Source organism: Physcomitrium patens, chromosome 12 (assembly GCF_059467195.1).
Source record: "Physcomitrium patens ecotype Gransden chromosome 12, ASM5946719v1, whole genome shotgun sequence".
NCBI lineage: Eukaryota > Viridiplantae > Streptophyta > Bryopsida > Funariales > Funariaceae > Physcomitrium > Physcomitrium patens.
Window position 1 is genome coordinate 1,608,157 of NC_143421.1, and position 22,740 is coordinate 1,630,896.

The window sequence follows — 22,740 nt, forward strand, 5'->3', positions numbered from 1 at the left end:
AAAACTACTCCTAACCACTTCCTCAATCCACTTCCCCAGAGGCAACACAATATCAAGAGATTGGGCTCATCCCAGGTGACGTAATCCCCTCATTCAACACCTCATCCCAGGTGACAACCCCTCAACTAGGCAGTCACTGAATGTGGACGTCAATCTGCAGCTCATTAAGAACGAAGTGAGAGACAAAGTTGAGTGCACCTTTTTGGAGCCTCCTTTTAACCTTTTTTTTTTCCTCCAGCCCTATAGGGACTCTCGCTCTCTCTAATTGGCTGGTGGGCCTTTCAAATAATACACTATTCCAGTTGTCCTCACCCCCATAAACTATCAGTTCATACTTGCCTCCAATGATGGTTAAATTAGATATGTGACAAAGCGGATGAATGAATGAAGCAGACATGCACAACCTTTTGTGTATCAAAAACAATACTTCGAAAATCATGTTAGTTCACAGTATCACCTAATAGCAACTTTCCAAGGGGACGAAGAACTGGAACCGTTTCAAAAGTGTGATTGTATAATGTGAAGTTGTGCAAAAAGGAGGGCCCCATGTTGATAGTGCACAACGTGGGCCATAGATAAAAAAAAATAAAAAGTTTGACAAAGTAACGTATGCATATCGTCGTTCGGTGCCAGATGATGGTTTCTTCAACAGGCAAGATCGGCTGGACAATCGAATGTATGGGAATGAAATCCGCACTAATCCGCGGCGGTGGGCCCGTTTATGAGCCAATTTGCGTTGTCATTGCGGCCACTGAAAGCAGCAGCGGGAGCGGCAGCATGGGACAAGCATCAGCGGCTGGACACGCATCTCCCCCGGCACACGCTTCGTAGCTATGAAGTAGGTTCAGTAAAATGCTAGCCCCAAATTTGGGACGCTGCGACGTCGAAGATTCTCTCAGTCATCGCCACCCGGGTCTGCCCAATTCCTTATGCTCGGAGATTCAACTCCTGGAAAAACCCAATGTTTACCCTGCTTGCGGCTGTCCCGGGGCCGGAAGCGACGGCTTCGGCGCTGAGCGCATGAACGGAGGAGCTTGGACTTCACAGTCTTGGGTTTTGAACAATTCTTGTAGATCTGGCGGTAGAGCGTGGGGTGAGCTAAGTATAGGCGATCGAATCCTCTACGAACTTCCCCGATTCAGATTCAGCTGTGAATCCAATGTCGCTGAACTTGAACTTAACTGAATGAAGGGAAGGTGATGAACAAGGGGAATGTGAAGGTGAAGACGATGCTAGCGACTGCGACACTGAAGCAACTGTGGTCGCGGTAGGTCTGTCGGTATTGTCTCTGGTCACCGGTCCCCGTGGATCGACGCCTTCCTGCTCTGAATTGCTGCCACCTGGTTACATTCTGTAAAAGTTATACAGTTCAAGGTCAAAATGTAGAATTTTATTTTAAAATGAGGAATTCATAAGTTGTATGAAAAATTAAGAAATTTCTATGTGACATATTAATTTTTTTTTTGAAACAATGAACATGTCAAATATAACCATGTTAAATATTTGATTTCAAATCAAAATATGAAATATGGAAGAAGTACTACATAATTTTTAAATGAGTAATAGTACAACTATTTTTCAATTAAATATTGAACTCAAATCCGGATTGATATTTTCACACGTACACAAACCAAACATAGAATACGAGTGATTTGAACTTTCATATTATGTTTCTACAAAACATAATGTTGTGTACAACATTAAAACTACACACGGCAAAGAATCATTATAAAATTATTTGAAATTAGTATTTCAGATTTTGTAAAACCTGAAAAATATAAGTATATACATTTATGTTGTACACATTGATACTTTATCTTTATGAGGGTATTTATTTTACATGTAACTATCTAATTCGAAAATCTATATCTGCATTTATCTACATCGACACTATATATTCATAGACATGGAAGAAAACATTTTTATTTTTTATTTTAATGTTTTACTTCACATTTCATATTAAATAGTAAACCTTTTTTTTGGACTTTCAATTTGAAGCTCTCACAACTGCAGAGAAAAATGAAACAAGATCATTCTTGAATCTTCATAACTTAATCTTTTAAAAAATAATTGAGTAATTTGATGTGTTTACAATTGTTTTCCAAAATCATATTTAAAATAAAACAATATGTGAAAAATTAATCAATAATTTTTTTTGACAATCCACATATGTTTGTCCTAGTTGCAAGCAAATAGAACAAAACTGTAATGCTTGTTAAAGTGCACACATTGCATCTATGAAAAGAGGTTAACAAATAAAGTAGTACAAAATTTTGGGTCTTAATTTAAGCACTATTTTGGACCATGTTGTTTGCAAGATAGTATGCCACAATTGATTGGGCACTAACACCATGCATGCATTTCATATTTAAAGTTGGTGATGGATGTCAAATGACAAAAATCTAGTGGTGGTTATAACAAGATTTCATATATATATATATATAACAAATTAAAATTATTTTCATTATACACAACACACCAAAATTTAAATTTCCAAATGTTATTTACAGATAATAAATCATGGAAACTGACAAAAAATAAAAATAAAAATTGTTAAAGTTCTGAAATAATTACAATTTTAGTGTATAGAAACTTGACAATGAAAAAAATTGGATTCAAACATATACAAACAAATTTATATATATATATATATATATATATATAGCACAACATGCATGGAGAACAATGTGCATGTATGTGGTTTATAATACCATGAAGACATAGTTAATGATAAATATCACTAACTTGAAACTATAAATTTCAGGATAAACTTATATTTGTAATTCAGGATCAAAATACTGCAATATTTTTATCTAGATTAATTTATTATAATTACATGTTTTTGAATGTATTTTCTCCTATTTATTTTGTGTATTAGAATGGCTTTATTCAAACTAGGAAACTTAGATTAACGAAATTTCAAATGAATCAAAAATACTATCTTGAAGTATGTTTGTATTGAAAGCCTTGAAGCATTCCATCATCACTGTCATAATCTTCCAGTAGTAGAGGCAATTTGCATGAATTCTTATAACTTGACCATCCATAATTGCTGTTCCTCAGATGTTTCACTTTCAACAATCTGTGTGCAAATTAAGAAAGAATTCAAATTCATGGTCGTTATCCCATAATTTTATATGAATAAATTATTTTCAATTCTTGAATAATGTATTTCCAAATGTGTAGATCATTTTTTTTTGAACAAATATGATGCTTAAATATTGGTTTATAAGGAAGGAATAGGAAATTCAGAGGCTGTCTTTTGGGTACCTGTCCATGAAATTGAATGTACTGATGATACACAAAATCCTACACAAGTCAAAATAATATGTGAACATTGGAAATGATAAAGTGACTCACATTGTAAAGTAAACTATAATCTATTACTATCATTGTTTTAAATTATACAAGAATCTTACAAAATAAAAATAAAAAGTATGAAACTTACTTGCATTTAATTTCTAAACGTTGTTGACACACAATCAGTGGGTTTGCAGTTGACTCAATGCAATAGTATCCTAATGTGTTCAAGGGGCTTGGAATCCACATTGGATTGAAAACCTAATCCATCAAGTTCTATTTTATTTAATTTTATTATTTTGATTTAGGAATAAAAATATATAAATAAAAATTAAAAGTTGATTTTCCTAAAATAATGATGAATATGTCACATTCTTATTCTTAAAATAATCTTTTAACAATTCCAAAATTTATGAAATGAAATAATGGATGTACTTATAGTTTTTAAAAGACATTGTGTGTAGTAAAATAGATGAGGTTGAGGAATGACATTTAGTTGTGTAAAACGTGGGCTTCAACATGATAAGATCGTCACGAAAGAGAGATTTTTATGAAAAGGGTTTTATTACCCTAGTTTGCTCACATTCTTGGTGGTCACGGCCATCTCTTTCGCGCATGACATTGTAAGCACGGAGGTATTTGGTGGCAAAGGAGTTGGCACATCCAAGGCAACACAACCCAATGATGCCCACCAAACACACCACCACCACCATGAGTTGGTAAGTTGAAAGATTTGTCACTATCCTACACACCAAAATCCAAACTTCCAAATTAAATAAACAAAATCAAAGATCAAAGAACAAAAGCACATTACACAAACTTTTCGATGTAACATTGGGTCAAACTCTCATACCCAATTACTCAAATTTAAAGACATGCACAATACCCAACAAAAAAAAAAAAAAAAAAAAAAAAAAAAAAAACAGACATATAAGAAGGCTATGTGTATATGTAATGGGGGTTACTTTTTAAAACTTTAACTTTAACTTTCGATTTTTTGTTTTTTTTTAAACTTATGGGGGGGGGGGGGCTTACAGGCCGTTGGGGCCCAAACGAGGATACGTCGGGAGGTGGCGAGAATGGAAGTGGCTTGGTTTCTCGGGTCTCGGGCCACCCAGTTCAACGTGATCGTCATCGTTGCCCACCCCGCCACATCCTGCTCATCCATCCATCCAATCATTCATCCACACCAGTCGCAGCCTTTTATCATTCGAATTTTCATCCATTCAGAGACTCATCCATGAATTCATCTACGTATTCATTCATCTATGTGGATGCCTGCGGTGAATACACCGCAGCACCCTGTGTGTATGTATGTGTGTATATTATAAATAAATGTGTGTGTGGCTTATAGAGATGGCTGTGGCGATGGCGCGGGGTCTAACGTTGCCAGAGCCTTTGCCATACATAAGAGTTGCAAGAGCGTCGTTGGCGACGGAGATGTTCTGCCGAAACTTGATGCCCAGTCCCGTCACCTCCTGCTCGCTGTTCTGCGGAATGTTTGCCCGCATCCACTCCCCTGTCGGATCAGTCTGAAGCAGCACATCGTTCGCTGCGTAGCTCGGCAGGGTTATTCGAGCAGCCCCCCCGCGGCACTGCAGCGTCATCCAAGCCACCAGCCCTGCGCACGACGCAAACCTTTTCCCCTGATTCCAAATTTCAATCCATGGACAAATCCGTGTACGCTGTCGTGTTGGTCCCGTAGTGCAGATTGTCCCCGTGTGCACGTCAGAAATGGCATTCGAACTACCTGATGGTGCTTGGATGTAGATGGGCTCGATTGGGATGCCTGTGGTGAATACTCCCAACGATCTCGAGATTATAGAATATGGCGCACTGATGACCACCTTCGTACTTGTGGTGATGTTCTCTGTGTCGGTGGTAATGTAATCGTCGGTCTTATCTGCGCAATAATTTGCCAAATTCCAATGTCAATCAAAACTTGGCAATCTTACATCTCTGCAGCTGGTGTTCACATCCCGTTTGTTTGAACATGATGGATTGATTCTAGTCGGTGCACCGGGTTCTATCAGCATCGCTCTTATGAATTTTCCATTCAGTAGACCTCAACTGCATCTTAAATCCCTGAGAAAGCTCTGAATCCGACCATTATTGGCCACTAATGGTTGTGGATTTTGAGAAAAGTGATGAGAAAGCTGGACAGGGTGGCAAAGGAAACATGTGTCGTAGTGAACCTTGCGCGTGGAGAGTAAAACACAAGCTCAACATCAGCATAAGAACGCCAACTCTCGCCAGCTGGTGCTGGCGTTGCTGTTTCCAAGGACCAGATATCTCCATGAGAGAAATGCCACTTCGCGATGTCACACTTCTGCTCTCTGTTCTCAATTTTCCTTCATTGAAATGACGTAGACAAGGGTTCTAAAATATGGGTTTCTTTGCACATTTTGACGAATACAAGCTGCTTCTGTTCGAGATGAGGAGCTATGAAGCTGCAACTAGAGATTGTCGCATTCTGATCTCCCTGATGATTTCACGTATTTAACACATATTTAACTAAAGATTTCGGGAGATGGCTGTCATGAACATCATCACATCAACGGTTCATCAGGTCATGACTTATGAAGCCAAGGAGTGTTAATGGGCCAACTGCACAGCACCCTCGAATGTAGAAATAGCGAGACCCAACGTGCCACGTAAATATGTTTTGTGACCGTGATCAGACAAAAACGCTCAGTAGCACTTCAGATGAAGTGGGGGAATTAGTTCATCAACAGATGAAGGACACATTTTCAAAGGCCCTCCACAATGAATCTCGCGGGGAAGGAAGGGGGCAGGACAGTTAGGATCTACCTTCACGTGAACCAACCAACTCTGGGAATGCTACAAGTCTCTGCAGACACACAGAACGTCACCTGGATGGACTCGAGTAAAATCACATCCATCACCTATTTTACATTCCCAAATACCAATGCCACAGAGAGTGTTCATGAATGAAAACTGAATGCCAGGGAAAACAGTGGGTTCCATTCTATTTCACGAGATTCCGCGTGGTGACATGTGAATATCACACCAGGCACGTCTTGGACGCAGAACGTAAATCCTTAGCTTTCAGACGCTGCCAATAACAGCTTTCGAAATCCAGCTTAAGCTCACTTCCTAAAGTTAAGCTGCCCTTTATTTACACCTACACATGCTAAAGTTACTTGATTAGTAGGTGTTAAAGTCGGTGGCGAACATACATTCAAGGAGTCGCGTTGCAAAGGGTGCGACAGTGGTATGAAGGCTCGCACTTGATCAGTCCTTGCCGGACACGAACAGTCCATCCAAGGTTCCGGCGACGTCATGTTGAAGCAGAAGCAGCAGCAAGGTTATTACGAACACCAGAGTTCGGAGCAACGCGGTTCGTGTCCATGTGGGAGTAATTCTGGCGATCTCTCCCTGTTGCCACAACTTTGTCACTGCAGCAGACAGAAGAGACTTGGTTTGAGAAGGGGGGGATCAGAATATACCCCCCACCCAAAGCTGTACGAGAGAATTAGTCCCGAAAAGATTCAGCCCACAGCTGTGCTAGATTCTTGCCACCAGAGATACATTGGAGTAAAAGTCATAGTGGACCAAACTATTGTCAATTCATTTTCAAACATGTATTGACTCTCTGGAGAAATTCGTTTGGAGCATGTGCTTCATTTGGAAAAAACTGCCCCACGAATCAACACTTAAGAAAGTGGGTACAGCAAGCAAATCTCCGGACAAAATCACGATTCTTCTTTCGCATCGAATTTGATGCGCGGATCGCGGGGCAGAATCACTTTCGCCTTGCTCCCTCCGCCTTGGACGATCCGCCTTTTCAACGATGGAATGAATTCTTGAGCAGAAATTGGATTCAATGACAAGAGGGGAGAAGACTCATCGGGATGAAAATCGCAACATGGGGTCACCGTCAAGTATATATCCGAGGCCTTCCCATTCTGAACTGTGCAAGTCATTGAAGAAGTTGTGGCAGCAGACCAAAAGAAATGAGTAGTAGATAGCAGGACTCTCTCACTTTGAGCTCCACTGTTTGGAAAAACTGAGACGCCTTGCAAAGTGGTAGAAACAACAACTACCCCCCCCATAATCGAAACCATTGTGGGGACTCCGTTCCCAAGGAGAGCTGTAAAGCATGCAATGAAGAGCAATAATCTCGTCCACCACCATGACCATGGCAGAGTTTGAACTTGAGAGGCACTGACTGATCTTGAGTGGAGGAATCCGTCAGCGTGACTGACAAGGATTCCAATTTATTTCACTTTATTTGATAGAAGTTGGATTGTGAGGCAAGGTATTCAACTTCTTATGCTAGATTGTGTGAAGCTTGTGTCCATGGGATTGAGTATGTGCACATTTTAGCTCTCATAGTGCGATGAAATTTCTATCTTACTTTGAACATATCATCGCCACTTATTTGTTATATCCATGCTTGATCTTATTGACCTAGTGTTGCATCATTAATTGGACAGACCTTAATTTTTCTATGAGCCAATCATATGATTATTTAGAAATTGGTCATCAACTTGTTTTTAGTGTGTCTCATCACACTACTTAATTTATTTTTGCAATTACGTAATATGTAATAATAATTTAACTTTTTAAAATTTTAATATATATATATATATATATATATATAATATAACTTAGAATATAACATAAATAGAAAAAGAAGGATTTTTGAATATCCAACAAAAAATGAAACTTAAAAAATACAAGAAATGCAAAGTAGTTGAGACCCTAAGGATCTCTAAAAATCAAGTAGTTGGGATCCTAAAGATCCCTAATAACTGCTTCTTTGCTTACCAAAACTATAGGTTGCACAAGGTCCATTTTTTCTCTTAGACTTTTGAAACTTGAAATCATACTTAAATTTGGTGGTTTTTTTCCTATTTCTTTTTTTTTTCTTTATTGATTTATATGATTGCCATTGTTGCCTATGAATTTTATCTTTGTTGAGACTTACTCAACTATTTTGTTGCTTCAAAAAACATGCTTAATTAAAGCTTCCGGCACTTTATTCTTCCTCTTGCTATTGTCGAGGATTGTTATTGGATTCTAAGTTACCTTCTTTTGTAAATCTAGTTGTAGCTAAAATTGTTAAAGTAAAAGTAAAAAATGTTACCTTGTATAGGATATTATCTTAGGTAAGTTGCCAGTGGTCAAAGATTTGACTCTTGGTATATGGTAAGGGCATCCAATGGATATAGGATGAAGTCATGGACCAAGAGTCAAAGTCAAAAGAATAAAGTATTAACAAGGGAATATCCAAAGACTAAGTATGAATCATTAGTATGTGTTATAAGATACCCTTGAAGTTCATGAGATGCCAAAGGATCCTAAGAGCATGTGTGTAAGACGTAAGAGTAATTAGTATTGGACATAGGATACTTTTGGGACTCATGAGATGCCAAAAGGATCCTAGGGCCATGTGTGTAAAAGTCAAAGAATAGACGTTGTCTTTTAGGGCAACAACTACCACCTATAAGTAATGGGTGTTGGAAGTGAGAGATATCTTATTCCATACTCTCTTTGTGTACAACCTTGCTGATGCTAAGTGTTGTGTCTTCTAAGTACTTGTTTTCTTAATAGGTTATGGGCCCACTTACCTTTACTTGTGAGTTTTGAAGTACTTTGAAGTCTTTCTTGTTGTATAGAATAGATCTTATGGTTATTGCTCAAGTTTGAGTTTGTTATCTTTTAATCCTTTTTATGCATTTAGTTGTTGATGTAATTTTACTCTTATTTATTGTTAAGTACACTTATAGACTTTGTTGTTGTTAAACTCCATATAATGATGTTTTAGAAGTCTAGTGTTATATTTCTTTGCTGAGATTTATCATTGGTGTTCTAACTTTGTGCTTTCATGTACTTAACTTCTTAAGAGATTGTTCTATTTTCTCAAGAAGTTTTTTTTTTTTGTAAGGTTAGAAGTATTTTGTGAGAAAAGAGGGGTGATTGAAGAGTGGCAAAGCTTATACAAGAGGTGTCACGGACACAAAATACAGACTTGAAATCTAACAAGAAGTTCAAGAAGAAGTGGCAGAACTAGATTAAACAGATGAGTACAAGAACAACACCAAAAAGGTGAGCTAGAACTCCAAGAGATGTGTTGTCGAGACTGAAGAACTCTTCAGCCTCGACTCCTATATATACTACTGGCCTATGGTTCTAAGGAAGCGTATCAAGAAGCTTCCCAAGAACTATGAAGCTTCTCGAGCAACTACCCAAGAGCTAGGAAGCTTCTCAAGTAACTTCCTAGAATCTACTAAAATATTCTAAGAATCTTCTAAAGCCTTCTAAGAGAATCTTTAGGAAATCTTTGAAGAATATTCTAAGAAAATATTCAAAGAATCTTCTGGAAGTTTCTAGAGACTTCTTTCTAGAAGGTTCTAGAAACTTGTCTCTAGAAAGGTCTAAGGACTATGTCCCTAACATCACCTCCTCCTTTAGCTTCGAGGTCTCCGAGAAGCAATGTTATCGTCAGTCAATACCAACGCAAGAAAATGAAGATCTGTCGCATAACCTCTGCTATGAACTCCAATTGTTGTTCACGAGGCAAGTGATTCAATGGTCCTTGAAGCCAACGGTAGTGGCCCACGCCTTCAACTTTTGACCAAGCATGAACCTCCGTGTCTTCATTGTGAAATTGTCCTGCAAACACTCCTTCTGGCTGACCATTGTAGGCAGGCTCGACCTCAAATACAATCACCAGCGATCTGTTGCTCGGAATCCTTCGATGTCGTCGTGGTGCAGGCGGTTGTTTATCTCGCGGTCGTCTTCGTGAGCTAGTTGCTTGAGATGACATGACAAGTGTAGTATCTTGGTTATCCATATTCAAAGGCTAAAACAATAAGAACAAACTTGGGCTACTAACAAAGTTCTACGCTATCTTGGAGAGAATGACTACATCAACTATGGATTTTGGCGGTGCTCTCTCCTCTTTTCTGTTTTCTGGATGAGCAAGCTTCAGTAAGAAGCTATCGTCGAACCGACTTGGATTTCTCAGGATATCGTCGATGAAACTCCTGTACCTTTTGCGGCGCATTCGTGAGATTTTCGGTCGGCTCCCATGTTCGTTCATTAATATCGTAACCGCTCCAATGCACAAAGTATTCTAATTCATCCCGTCTTTGCCGAGAATCCAGGACCTTTTTCACCTCGTATTCTTCGTGGTTCTCTATTTCTATGCTAGGTGGTGGATATTGTACTCTTCCAGGAAAAGACGATTCTCGATAAGGCTCCAACAAAGAAACATGAAAGACAGGATGTACCTTCATAGTAGCTGGTAACTCTAAACGATACGCTACAGGATTGATCTGCTTCTGGATAACAAATGGTCCCAATCTCCGATAGTCCAATTTGTCACATGGCCGCTTGGTCTTAATATTTCGTCGAAGCAGCCAAACTTTGTCTCCAATCGTGAATTTAGGTGCCTGATTCCGAAATTTATCCGCGGACGCCTTGTAAGATTCTTGGGCACTTTGCAATTGAAGCTTTAATATAGTTTGAAGTTGCGAAAGCTCCTTCACCAATCCTTCAGCTGCCGGATTGTTAATCGTTGATGAACTCCATAAGTCAAGCTTCGGATGGTATCCATAATTGGAAAAGAATGGCGTTTGTTGAGTTGACGCATGAAGGGTGTTGTTATATGCGAACTCGGCTAGCGGTAGATATGCGGCCCAATCATCTTGTTGATAGTTGATGGTGCAACGTAAATATTGCTCTAAAACTTGATTCACTCGTTTTGTTTGGCCGTCCGTTTGAGGATGAAATGCTGAAGAAAGCTTGATATCCACCTTCAATATTTCAAAAAGAGATTTCCAAAACTTTGACACAAACTGGGTTCCTCGATCCGATACGATATCATCTGGTAGACCATGATATCGATACACATTATCAAGAAAGAGTCTTGCTGTGTCTTCGCTTGACGATGTCTTCTTGCAAGGGACAAAATGTGCCATCTTTGTAAGCCGATCTACGACAACAAAAATGCTGTCAAATGAATTCGATGGTGGTAGATCCGTAATAAAGTCCATAGAAACCGAAGACCATGGTTGGCGCGGAATAGGCAATGGCTATAGAAGTCCATAAGGCCGATGTCGAGGGTTTTTGGATCTTGAACAAATGTCACAAGATACAACAAAATCTTTCACATCCTTCCACATTTGAGGCCACCAAAAATCGCGGGAAATAAGTTCCAAGGTCTTATTGAATCCAAAATGTCCCGCAGTTGGAAAGTCATGACGAGATTGAAGAACTCGGAGTCGTGTTGGCCCTTTTGGGATATACAACCGCTCTTCGAAATATACTAGATCTCCTTCCATCTTGAATTTATCATCACTAGCATGTTGCTTGATATCAAGGGCTAGAGAATCTTCAATGGTTGCGGCCCGTACCTAGTCGAAGAAGTCAGCATCAATTGGTACAATAGCTGCGTTGAGTCGAAATTTCTCTGGCTTCAACAATGTCGTGCACTGTTGATCAAATGCTGCATCTCCAGCCTTTGGCGCGAGATATGATCTCCTTGATAATGCATCGGACAACCCTTGTTGCTTCTCAGGCCCATAAGTAATAACAAAGTCGAACCTGGATAGCGACATACTCCACCGAGCTTGACGCCAATTCAAAACCCGAGCCGACATAAAATACTCCAAATTCTTGTGATCCGTATATACGGTCACTGGATGTGCAGTTCCTTCGAGAAAGTGGCGCCACTCTTGGAAAGAATCTACTATAGCAAGGAGTTCCTTATCGTGGATCTCATAGTTGATCTCAGCAGTAGAGAATTTTCGAGAATAGAACGCAACTGGATGGAGCTTCTCATCTACGCCCATCTGTGAAAGTACAACTCCCAAAGCAAAATCCGAAGCATCTGTCTCCAAATAAAAGGCCTTTGTAAAGTCCGGATGTACCAAGATTGGAGCTGTAGTAAATACCATCTTCAAATCTTGGAATGCTTTTTTTGCGATAGGTCTCCATTCGAGCTTGTCCTTGCACGTTAACCGAGTGAGGGGGGCAGCAACTTGAGAATAATTCTTGATGAAGATCCGATAGTAATTAGCAAATCCAAGAAAACATTGTACGTCCCTAACCGTCTTCGGAACTTCCCAAGACATGATTGCTTCCACCTTCTTTGGATCCATCTTCAATCCTTCTGTAGTCGCGATGAATCCCAAAAACTCCATCTCAGTTTGGTGAAATAAGCACTTCTCCAATTTGGCATAAAGTCCTCGCTCCCGTAGTTTTTTGAGTACCAGACGAACGTGCTTCCATATTTTGAGAATAGATGGATTAAAATTTTGAAAGAAGAAGAAATTGCTAAGTCTCTTGGAGAAAATTGTAGCACTACCTGTCACTAAAACCTACTCGGAGAAAAGGAAAAAAAACACTAAACGATTTCAGTTTTAGAGGAGGGTAATCCACAACCTCTAAAAATGCCTCAATGCTTTCGAGAAGAGGGGTAATCCGCACTCTATCAAGAAGGCAAAGCTCTGAAATCGATGTTAATAGTCTTTTCTACTAGCTATGCTAAACAAAAAGAAGGAATTAATATCAGTCCAAGAGAGGGTAATCCGCAACCCTTAGAACGCTCAAGTATCTCCAAAGAAAGGGGTAGTCCACTCTCTGCCTCAAAGAACTAAGCTCTGATATTGTGATTGAGAAAATATCAGTTTAGAGGAAGGTAATCCGCAACCCCTAAAGCGCTAGAATACCTTCAAGAAGAGGGGTAATCCGCTCTCAAACAAGAAGGATTCAGCTCTGATATTAAGATAAAGGTAGTCTCGACAAACTGTCACGGACACAAAATACAGACTTGAAATCTAATAAGAAGTTCAAGATGAAGTGGCAGAACTAGATTAAACAGATGAGTACAAGAACAACACCAAAAAGGTGAGCTAGAACTCCAAGAGATGTGTTGTCGAGACTGAAGAACTCTTCAACCTCGACTCCTATATATACTACTGGCTTATGGTTCTAAGGAAGCGCATCAAGAAGCTTCCCAAGAACTATGAAGCTTCTCGAGCAACTACCCAAGAGCTATGAAGCTTCTCAAGTAACTTCCTAGAATCTACTAGAATATTCTAAGAATCTTCTAGAGCCTTCTAAGAGAATCTTTAGGGAATCTTTGAAGAATATTCTAAGAAAATATTCAAGGAATCTTCTGGAAGTTTCTAGAGACTTCTTTCTAGAAGGTTCTAGAAACTTGTCTCTAGAAAGGTCTAAGGACTATGTCCCTAACAAGAGGTTTAGATATAGTGTAAGACTTGTGAGAAGTCTTATATGTGAAGTTGAGAGTGATACAAGAATGAAATCACTTGTTTACTTACAAAGAGGGCATTCTGGGTTTCTAAAGCAGCAACACCTACTTGTTGATTTTGAGAGTTCTATATCTTCTTTTCTTGATTTTTTTTCATACATCCCGTCCTTAGACATGGCTTCAAGTGAGGGTGAGAACTTGAGAGTGATTGAGAAGTTTAGGGGTGATAACTTTTACCATTGGAAGAAAAAAATGGAGCTTTTGTTGGCTTCATTGGACCTTTGGGACATTGTTGATGAAAGTGAAGACCCTCCAAGTGACAATGCTGATATCAAAGTGAAGAAGGAGTACAAACGTCATGAAAGGAAGGCTTTTGGGATGATTGCAACAAACCTTAATGATGCCAACTTTTCACATGTTATAGCTTGCAATGGACCATCGGAAGCATGGAAGATTCTTTGGAACATCTATGAGAGTAGAAACCTTACGAACATCCTTTGGACAAAGAGGAAACTCTTGACAGTAAAGATGGAAGAAGGAGATGACTTCATGGCTCATGTTAACAAGGTAAAAGTACTTGCTAACCAACTAGCAGTTGTTGACAAACCAGTTGATAATAAGGATATTGTGTTGACATTACTCATGAGCCTTCTCGAATCTTACAACTACCTCATTGTGGCATTGGACTCCATCAACATGAAGGAGCTTACCATGAACTATGTCACATCAAGACTTGTCTATGAAGTGATCAAGAGGAAAAAAAAAGGAGCTTGCAAGTGATGATTCGGCTCTATTTTCAAGAAAAGGCAAAGGTAGCTATTCTCACCAACGTGATAATTTAAAAAGTAATATGTGGAATTGCTATATTTGTAGGAAATCAGGTCATTTTGCTAGAAATTGCTACAAGGCCAAGAAAAGAGATAGGGAGAATGCAAACAATGCTAGTGATAGTTTTGGTAGAGATGAATATGCTTTCATGGCAAAGGAAGGAGCCTCCATGGTTGCCATGTCAAAGTAGATTATAGATTCAGGTACTACTAAGCACATGACACCATACAAGTATTCATTTGACACTTATGAAGAAATTCCAGCAACAAAAGTGTGGTTGGGAGACAATGGCATGGTACAAGCCATTGGAATTGGCTCCATTGTAGTGGAGATTATTGTGAAGGACCAAATAAAGAGGATCACATTGAAAGAAGTCCTTTATGTGCCAAAAATGAAGAAGAACCTCCTTTCGATGAGCAAATTTGTATTACATGGTTGTAAGGTTCAATGTAACATGAATAGATGTTTTGTGAAGACATTGGATGGAAATCTCTACTTCATCAATTTCAAGAAGGTGAATGGAGTTGAAGTGGCGGCATTTGCTGATTTTCCACAAGATCAAGATAAGTTTGGAATTTGGCATCAATGACTTGATGATTTGAATGCCAAATGCATGAAGGAGCTCCAATCCATGGTAAGTGGCTTGGATCTTGATCAATTCAGCCACAATGCCATGACACTTGCTTGTGAAGGATGTATATAAGGTAAAAAATAAAGGGCTTCATTTCCAAGTGGAGTTGCAATACATACAACAAAATTATTGGAGATTGTGCACTTAGATGTTTGTGGACCAATGAAGACACCATCAATTGGAGGAGCAAGGTACTTTGTTACATTCATTGATGATTTCTCAAGAAAGGTGTGGATTTACATCATTAAAGCTAAGAGTGAATGTTTCTCAAGGTTTAAGGAATTTAAGGCTCTTGTAGAGAAACAATATGAGTGCAAGATCAAAGTGCTCAGAACGGACAATAGAGGTGAATATATGTCAAAGTATTTTGATGACTTCATGAAGATTCAAGATATTGCAAGACAAACATCTACTCTTTACACTCCACAACAAAATAGAATTGCTGAAAGAGCAAATGATACCATTGTGGAGATGGCAAGGAGTATGCTTCATACACAAAACTTTGGGCATGAGTACTGGGTGGAAGCTGTAATAAATGCGGTGTACACAAGGAATAGGTGCCCTATAAGTATACTTATATCAATGATTCCACAAGAAGCTTGGAGTGGGAAGAAACCTTGTATTTCACACATGAGGATTTTTGGATGCATTGCTTATGCAAAGGTACCTGATTGTATGAGGTCCAAACTTGATGCAAAAGGTACAAAATGTACATTTTTTGGATATTGTGAAGGTACCAAAGCATATAGGCTAATGTATTTAGAAACTAAGAAGATCATCAAAAGTCGTGATGTAGAGTTTTTGGAGCATAAGAGTGCTTTTGAGTACTTAGAAGAGTGTCCAAGTGGGAGTAAAAGTGTGTTTGTGGACACATCTTCAAGTTCAGCAAAGAAAGAAGAAGAAGAAGAAGAAGAAGATGATGATGACAATGAGGATGGAAGAAATAGAAGTCAAGATCAAGTGCCAAAGAAGGTAAATCATAGTGTGCCTTCAATTGCTAGAACCAACAATAAAGACAATGAAGATATTGAAGGTGATGATGATGATGAAGAATATCAACCTTTGAGTGAAAAAAGACAAGCATTGAGGAAGAAGAAGGATGGAATGCAAGAAGAAGGGTCTTCTTCAAATGAAAGGAGATATCCTTTGAGAGAAAGAAAACCACATGGTGAATGGTAGAGGGACGACATCTTTCCTCAAGTAAGTAAAGAACATGCCAATATTGCACTTCTTGTTGATCCGTTGAGTTTATGTGATGCAATGAAGTCCACGGATGCTATGAAGTGGAAGAATGCTATGGAAGAAGAATGCAAATCACTCATGGACAATGGAACATGGGAATTGACTCAACTTCCATGAAATCGATCTTCAATTGGTTGTAAGTGGGTGTTTAGAACCAAAAGGGATGCAATGGATAATGTTGTGAGGTATAAGGTAAGATTGGTTGCGAAAGGCTACTCAGAAGTTGTTGGTGTAGATTTCAATGAGACATTTGCTCTCGTGGCCAAATTCACCACTATTAGAACCATTGTGGTAATTGAGGCAACAATGGATTTGGAGATGTATCAAATGGATGTCAAGACGGCTTTCTTGAATGGAAGTTTAAAAGAAGACATCTACATGGATCAACCTCAAGGATTTGTTGAAGAAAGAAAATAACATCTTGTTTGTAAGTTGAAGATATCTTTGTATGGGCTGAAGCAATCACTAAGGGCATGGTACCAATGCATTGATACATTCTTTGTGAGTGAAGGATTTATAAGGAGTGAGGCTGATCATTCTTTATATGTGATGCAATCAAATGAGTTCATATTGATTGTCATTCTTTATGTTGATGATTTGATCATCTTAACCAATACATTGAAGATGATGGATTGGTTGAAGGCAAAGTTAGAAAAAGAGTATGAAATGAGTGATTTGAGAGAGCTTCACTATTGTTTAGGAGTGGAATTTGTAAAAGATTGTGCTAAGAAGACCATTACAATGAGCCAAAGCAAGTACATTGAAGAAGTATTGAAACGATTCAACATGAAGGAGTATAAGCCTATTGGAACACCATTGGAGGCAAACTTGCTGAAGTTTGCTGAAGTTGAAGGTCAAATACAATGTGTTCCATACAAGGCAGCAGTGGGCTCACTTATGTATGCAATGGTTTGCACAAGGGTGGATCTTGCATATGCGGTGAGTGTTGTGAGTCAAGACATGTCAAGGGCTGGACCAATCCATTGGACAATCATCAAAAGGATCATGAGGTACTTAAAAGGCACTTTCAACTTCAAATTATGCCTTGGAGGTGATAACATTAGTTTGCATGGTTATTGTGATGGGGATTGGACTAAAGATACAAATGATAGAAGGTCAACAATGAGGTATGTATTTTTTGTTGGAGTGGGATCAATTTCATGGAATTGCAAGAGATAACCAATAATTGCAAGGTCAACAATGGAGGTGGAGTATATGGCAGCAAGCCATGGTGCAATGGAGGCAATATGGTTAAGACAACTTTTAGAAGACATTGGAGATGTTTAAATGGAAGAAACTTCAATGGAGTGTGACAATCAAGGATGTCTTGCATTTGCAAAGAATCCAAAGTATCATTCAAGGACCAAGCACATTGACATTCATCATCACTTGATAAGAGAGAAGATTGAAATGGGAGTGATTGATATGAAGTATTGTGCAACGGATGACATGCTTGCTGATTTGTTGACAAAGGCATTACTAAAGGATAGATACCACATGTTGACAAAGGCATTAGGCTTAAAAGGTATTTGACCAATAGCAAAGTGAGAGTGTTAAAGTAAAAGTAGAAAATATTATCTTGTATAAGATATTATCTTAGGTAAGTTGCTAGTGGTCAAAGGTTTGACTCTTGGTATACGGTAAGGGCATCCAATGGATATAGGACGAAGTCATGGACCAAGAGTTAAAGTCAAAAGGATAAAGTATTAACAAGGGAATATCCAAAGACTAAGTATGAATCATTAGTATGTATAATAAGATATCCTCGAAGTTTGTGAGATGCCAAAGGATCCTAAGAGCATGTATATAAGACGTAAGAGTAATTAGTATTGGACATAGGATACTCTTGGGACTCATGAGATGCCAAAAGGATCTTAGGGCCATGTGTGTAAAAGTCAAAGAATGGACGTTGTCTTTTAGGGCAGCAACTACCACCTATAAGTAATGGGTGTTGGAAGTGAGACATATCTTACTCCATACTCTCTTTGTGTACAACCTTGCTGATGCTAAGTGTTGTGTCTTCTAGGTACTTGTTTTCTTAATAAAAACTACCGTGATTGATTTGCTATGTATTCTTTGAATAAATCTTTTTTCAAAAAATAAAGTAGTAGGCATTGTAGGATATTGATAATGATGATACAAGATTGTCACTGCCAAGAGAAATACATAGCCATAGTGATAAATTGTTGTTCATTTTTAGATAAGTTTTTGATTGAAATTATAAATCCTTGAAATTTTTAAATATTAGTCTCTTAAGTGTGTATGACATTATTTTCTTTTCTTTTAAAAAATTCATAGTATGTTAAATGTGAGGTTTAGAAATCAAGTATTTTTGTAATGGATGCTAAGCATGTATTGTCAATATATTAATTGATTTTTTTTGGTATATTTAGATATGTAACATACATGGTGATTTTAACAATATTATTTATGTTGGCAATGATAGAAATTAGAAAGATATATATAAGATTGTAATACGGTATTTTAATATTAGAGGTATCATGAATATATATATATATATATATATATATATACTTAAATTTAAAGGGTTTAAATAGAAATAAATAGAAATAAATAAATTTAATAATATCTTATGAAAAAGTTTTTTAGGAGATTTTTAGATATAAATTTGACTTTTTATATATTTTTAGGTATTTGATAGGTTGAAAAATTAGTCAATAAGTTTGCCATGTGTTACATGTATTGATTGCTTGTAGTATAAGTTGGCCATATAGTGCATATATAAGAAACTTTTCTTGTAAGTTAAACAAGTATCTTGCAAGTTGGACACATGTTGGAGGTTCTATAGAATGCTGCTACATAGCTCTTAATTAGATAGTATATATGGAAGGAAGAGTGAGTTATTCTTCATTTTTATCAATGCTTTTTTTTGTTCTTAATCTTATTTCAAGAGTCTCTAATCTTCTTGTTTCTAGCAATAGCTATTTTAATTTTGATATTATACTATTTTTAAATAAATACTTATTTTCTTTGAATAATATAAGAATATATTGATGTTTTAATTCTTTGCAATTCATGTCTTTGATAGTTTAATAAGAGTCATAATTTGTAATTCTTATTTTTTTAGAAATAAGCAAATTCTTTCACTTTTCTTGTTGTACTTTAAAGGTTGCAAATTATCTATTTTTAAACTAATATTTTTTAATTTTTAATATTAATTCATTTTTTTTTAAAAAATTCAATTATTTTTCTTTTTGGATGTTTTTATATAATATTAAAAATTACAAATTTTTCTCTTTTAATTTGACTTATGGATTTTACAAAATTTTACTTATCTTTCACTACAGTACTTATAAATCTCTCAAATATGTGAATTTTAATTTATTTTTTAAAAATAAAAATCACTAAAAACAACTTTGACTTTAAAAAGCTTTCAAGAACTCAAAATGAATTTAAATCACTTGAAATCAACTTCTAAGAAAATTTTTAAAATTCTATTTCTAATCTTCTTCTTCAATCAACAAAAGAATCTTAGAATTGCCACAAGTGCATAATTTTGTGCCTCAAGATTTGATTTCAACCTTGGTTTATAATTGATTCTCTTCAAGTATGAATTCTTATTTTTTTTAAGATTGTTTTTACTACAAAATACTCTTTATTCCCTCTTAAATATGCTTATATCATTTATCTTTTTAATCTACTTCGTTTTGCCTTATTTATGGCTATACAATGTAAATAAAAGTTTTTTTTTTACAAAAAAAATATTAATATCAAATTTTTTTACTACTTCCTTATTTTTTACATGTATTTTTCTACTATATTTTTTTAATTATGCTCTTCTATAATAGAATCCATATTTTTTACTTTCCCCATATAATTGTGTTATAGTATAACACTGCTTGGTAGTTTGTTTCTAAGATTTAAAAAAAAAGTATTTTGTCAAATTTGAATTTAAGAGCTATAGAATCAACTTCCATTTGTATAAAATCCTATTAAGATATTGGAATTTTAGAAAGATTTTTTTTAAAGATATTTTGAAGCTATAAAGGTTGAAAAGCTAAAGACAATTTGTACAAAAGAAGAAAATAGAGATCTATTCATGTTAAAAAGAGAGAAATAATAGTGCTATTTAAGATTTAAAAAATAGGACGATGATGATGTTGACATATTTGGATATAGATTTGAAATTTGAAGCTATCTTTGTAATTGCTATATATTAACATTATTATTTATTTATAATTATCTTTCAAAAATATTAAATATATGACTATTTTACATCAAAAATCGAATTTTTAAAATTTTATCACCATATGATTATTTTATATTAGAAGTCCAAGTTTTAAAAATCTACCTAAAATATATATTTTTGTATTGTTAAATTTTAAATTATATATATTTTTATTTTAAAAGTTTATATTATTTATATAATTATATCTAAATTTAGATTTATTTCACATACATGTTAATAAGACAACCACAATTTGTTGCATTGCTACATAAGTTGTGTTTTAATTTGACAATCATTCCCTCATTTGTCAGAGTTTGAAACCATCTCCATAGACAATATCTTTGGTGGTATCACGCTAGACAAAGCTTCTATGTTGACTCAAAGCATAGCTAAGTTGCCATGAACAAACTTGCAGATTGTCAACTAAAGGCATATTTTTACAAACCAATTAATCTATCAAAATAAAGCATTAATTTTAGATCTATAAATCAATTTTTGATTAGTATCTTGTAGAAGAGCTTCTTTGTTGTATTGCATTGTGCAATAAAACTAAGTTTTATAGGTGCTTTATACTAAAATTTTAATTCCATGTATTAGAAATATACACTATCACTTCTATGAAATCCATGTCATTCTTCTTTGCATGCAACATAAATCTATATTATAAAAGTTTTTTTTTTTTTTTTTTTTTTTTTTTTTTGGTGTTAATATCAACATCACATTTTTCTGCCATCTATTATGTCATAAAAACAAGAAAAAGAGCAACAATACTACAATGAAGATGTGAGCAATTGCAGTAAGAAAGGAAATAGCACACAATAGAGCCATGTTTTATATGAAAGAGCTTTAGTCACATTCACAAGTAGATTGTGTAATAAATTGTGAGCTTTAATAGAGACTTAAAATTACTAGGAGCTAAAAGACAAGAACTTCACAACCTTAGCAAAATCTAAAAAAAAGTAGAGTATGATAGATTAGTAGTGCAATAATATGCCAATCAATCTATTAGAGTAGAATGTTAGTTTTAGATCCATAAATTATATCAAATAATCACGATTGTGTTTTCTATTTATAATCTTTAGTAGCTACAAGAAAAATAAATGATTTTAATTTTAAATCTCAATCTCAATCTTAAAAAAATCTCAATATTTATAGTAAAATATAGTATTAAAATATTTTTTATTCAATTAAGTATATATATATATATATATAAATTGATAAATAAAAAAAAGATGAATAGATATATGAAGAATATTTGCATTTTACATTGATTTATATTAAAGAGATAAAAAATGTAGGTTAAAGTTATTACACTAGATTTCAAAAGATTGCCTTTAGACAACTATGCAAGCATAAGCTTTATCATATTGTATTTGTAGGTTTGAGCATTTAATATGTTATAATCTATTTACATAACATGATGAAATTAAGGCCATTTAGACTCTGTTACTAGAAATGGTTTGTTAATATGGTCTAAAGATACCATGGTAGACTTAATGGCATCAAGTTGAATATTTTAAAGATTAGAATCATTGATAATTGGTGTGTTAGGTTTTAATAAAGTATAATCAAAGTTGATGGTATTGTAGTTGAATATGTGGCTAAAACTTATGCCATTTAGGCCATGATTAATATAGAGACAGTTAGAGATGTGGATGCTTTGCATCAACAAGTATAATAATTAAAGATGTGATGTTTCTAGTGATTCTTAATATGATTCTTATTATTTTTTTTAATTTCTATTTTTTTTGTTGATGTTTCAATGATGAATTTTAAATTGCAAGAACTTAGAGCTATTATTGTATTAAAAAAAATGATATTGTGAAGAAAAAAATTAAAAAATTATGTTAATGTATGCCTTCCAAAATCCAAACTATTTATTTGATGATGCTTAATAAAACACATGTTTTAATTGATTATACATATAAATAAATATATTTTTATTGGATAGTTTTGTATTAAAATTAAACTCTAATTTGACTTTGAAATTTTAGTAGAGGCATGCCTTTAGTACTAAAGACATTCTTTGTACTACATTGTTTAATCAAAACATTCTTTGGTAATGATTTATCACAACTAATTGCATAATATTTTTTTTATTTTTTTATTTTTTTTTTATTTTTTTTGCAATGATATGCAGTACATTAAGAGCTAGAGGATGTATATAGATCATGAATTGCAAGTAAGCAGATGAGTGCATATGTAGTGTGTAGTTGATATATAGGATATAGGCCATTAATTTTGGTATTTAGAGATTTACATTATTCTAAAAGCTATATTGGTCAATTAAATCTTTCACAA

The 22,740-nt window shown here is 35.6% G+C and overlaps 1 protein-coding gene across 5 annotated transcripts; it reads right to left on the minus strand.

Annotated features, from left to right (window-relative positions):
* Window positions 1-2,796: 2,796 nt before the first annotated feature.
* On the minus strand, window positions 2,797-6,159 carry LOC112289883 (uncharacterized). Of its 5 annotated transcripts, XM_024535580.3 has the most exons (8): window positions 5,496-6,135; window positions 5,051-5,203; window positions 4,686-4,921; window positions 4,336-4,456; window positions 3,870-4,039; window positions 3,449-3,561; window positions 3,271-3,309; window positions 2,797-3,082 (listed from the first exon to the last, which is right to left on the minus strand). In XM_024535580.3, exons 1-8 carry the CDS (start codon window positions 5,596-5,598, stop codon window positions 2,938-2,940), a joined length of 1,080 nt encoding a protein of 359 aa, XP_024391348.1. In that variant the 5' UTR covers window positions 5,599-6,135; the 3' UTR covers window positions 2,797-2,937. The 5 variants fall into 5 exon arrangements, 3 of the variants coding, with proteins under 3 accessions (XP_024391348.1, XP_073393680.1, XP_090110691.1); XM_073537579.2 differs by having other exon boundaries at window positions 4,686-5,203; window positions 5,496-6,139; XR_016505669.1 differs by having other exon boundaries at window positions 2,941-3,082; window positions 3,453-3,561; window positions 3,884-4,039; window positions 4,686-5,203; window positions 5,496-6,159.
* Between the last annotated feature and the right edge of the window lie 16,581 nt (window positions 6,160-22,740).

Coding starts and splice junctions, on each gene's coding strand:
- LOC112289883 (XM_073537579.2), bottom strand. CDS start 5,598: ATGGAGATATCTGGTCCTTGGAAACAGCAACGCCAGCACCAGCTGGCG. Junction 4,457..4,685: donor ATGGCAAAGGCTCTGGCAAC/GTTAGACCCCGC, acceptor ATGGATGAGCAG/GATGTGGCGGGGTGGGCAAC. Junction 3,083..3,270: donor ACATTCAATTTCATGGACAG/GTACCCAAAAGA, acceptor ATTTGCACACAG/ATTGTTGAAAGTGAAACATC.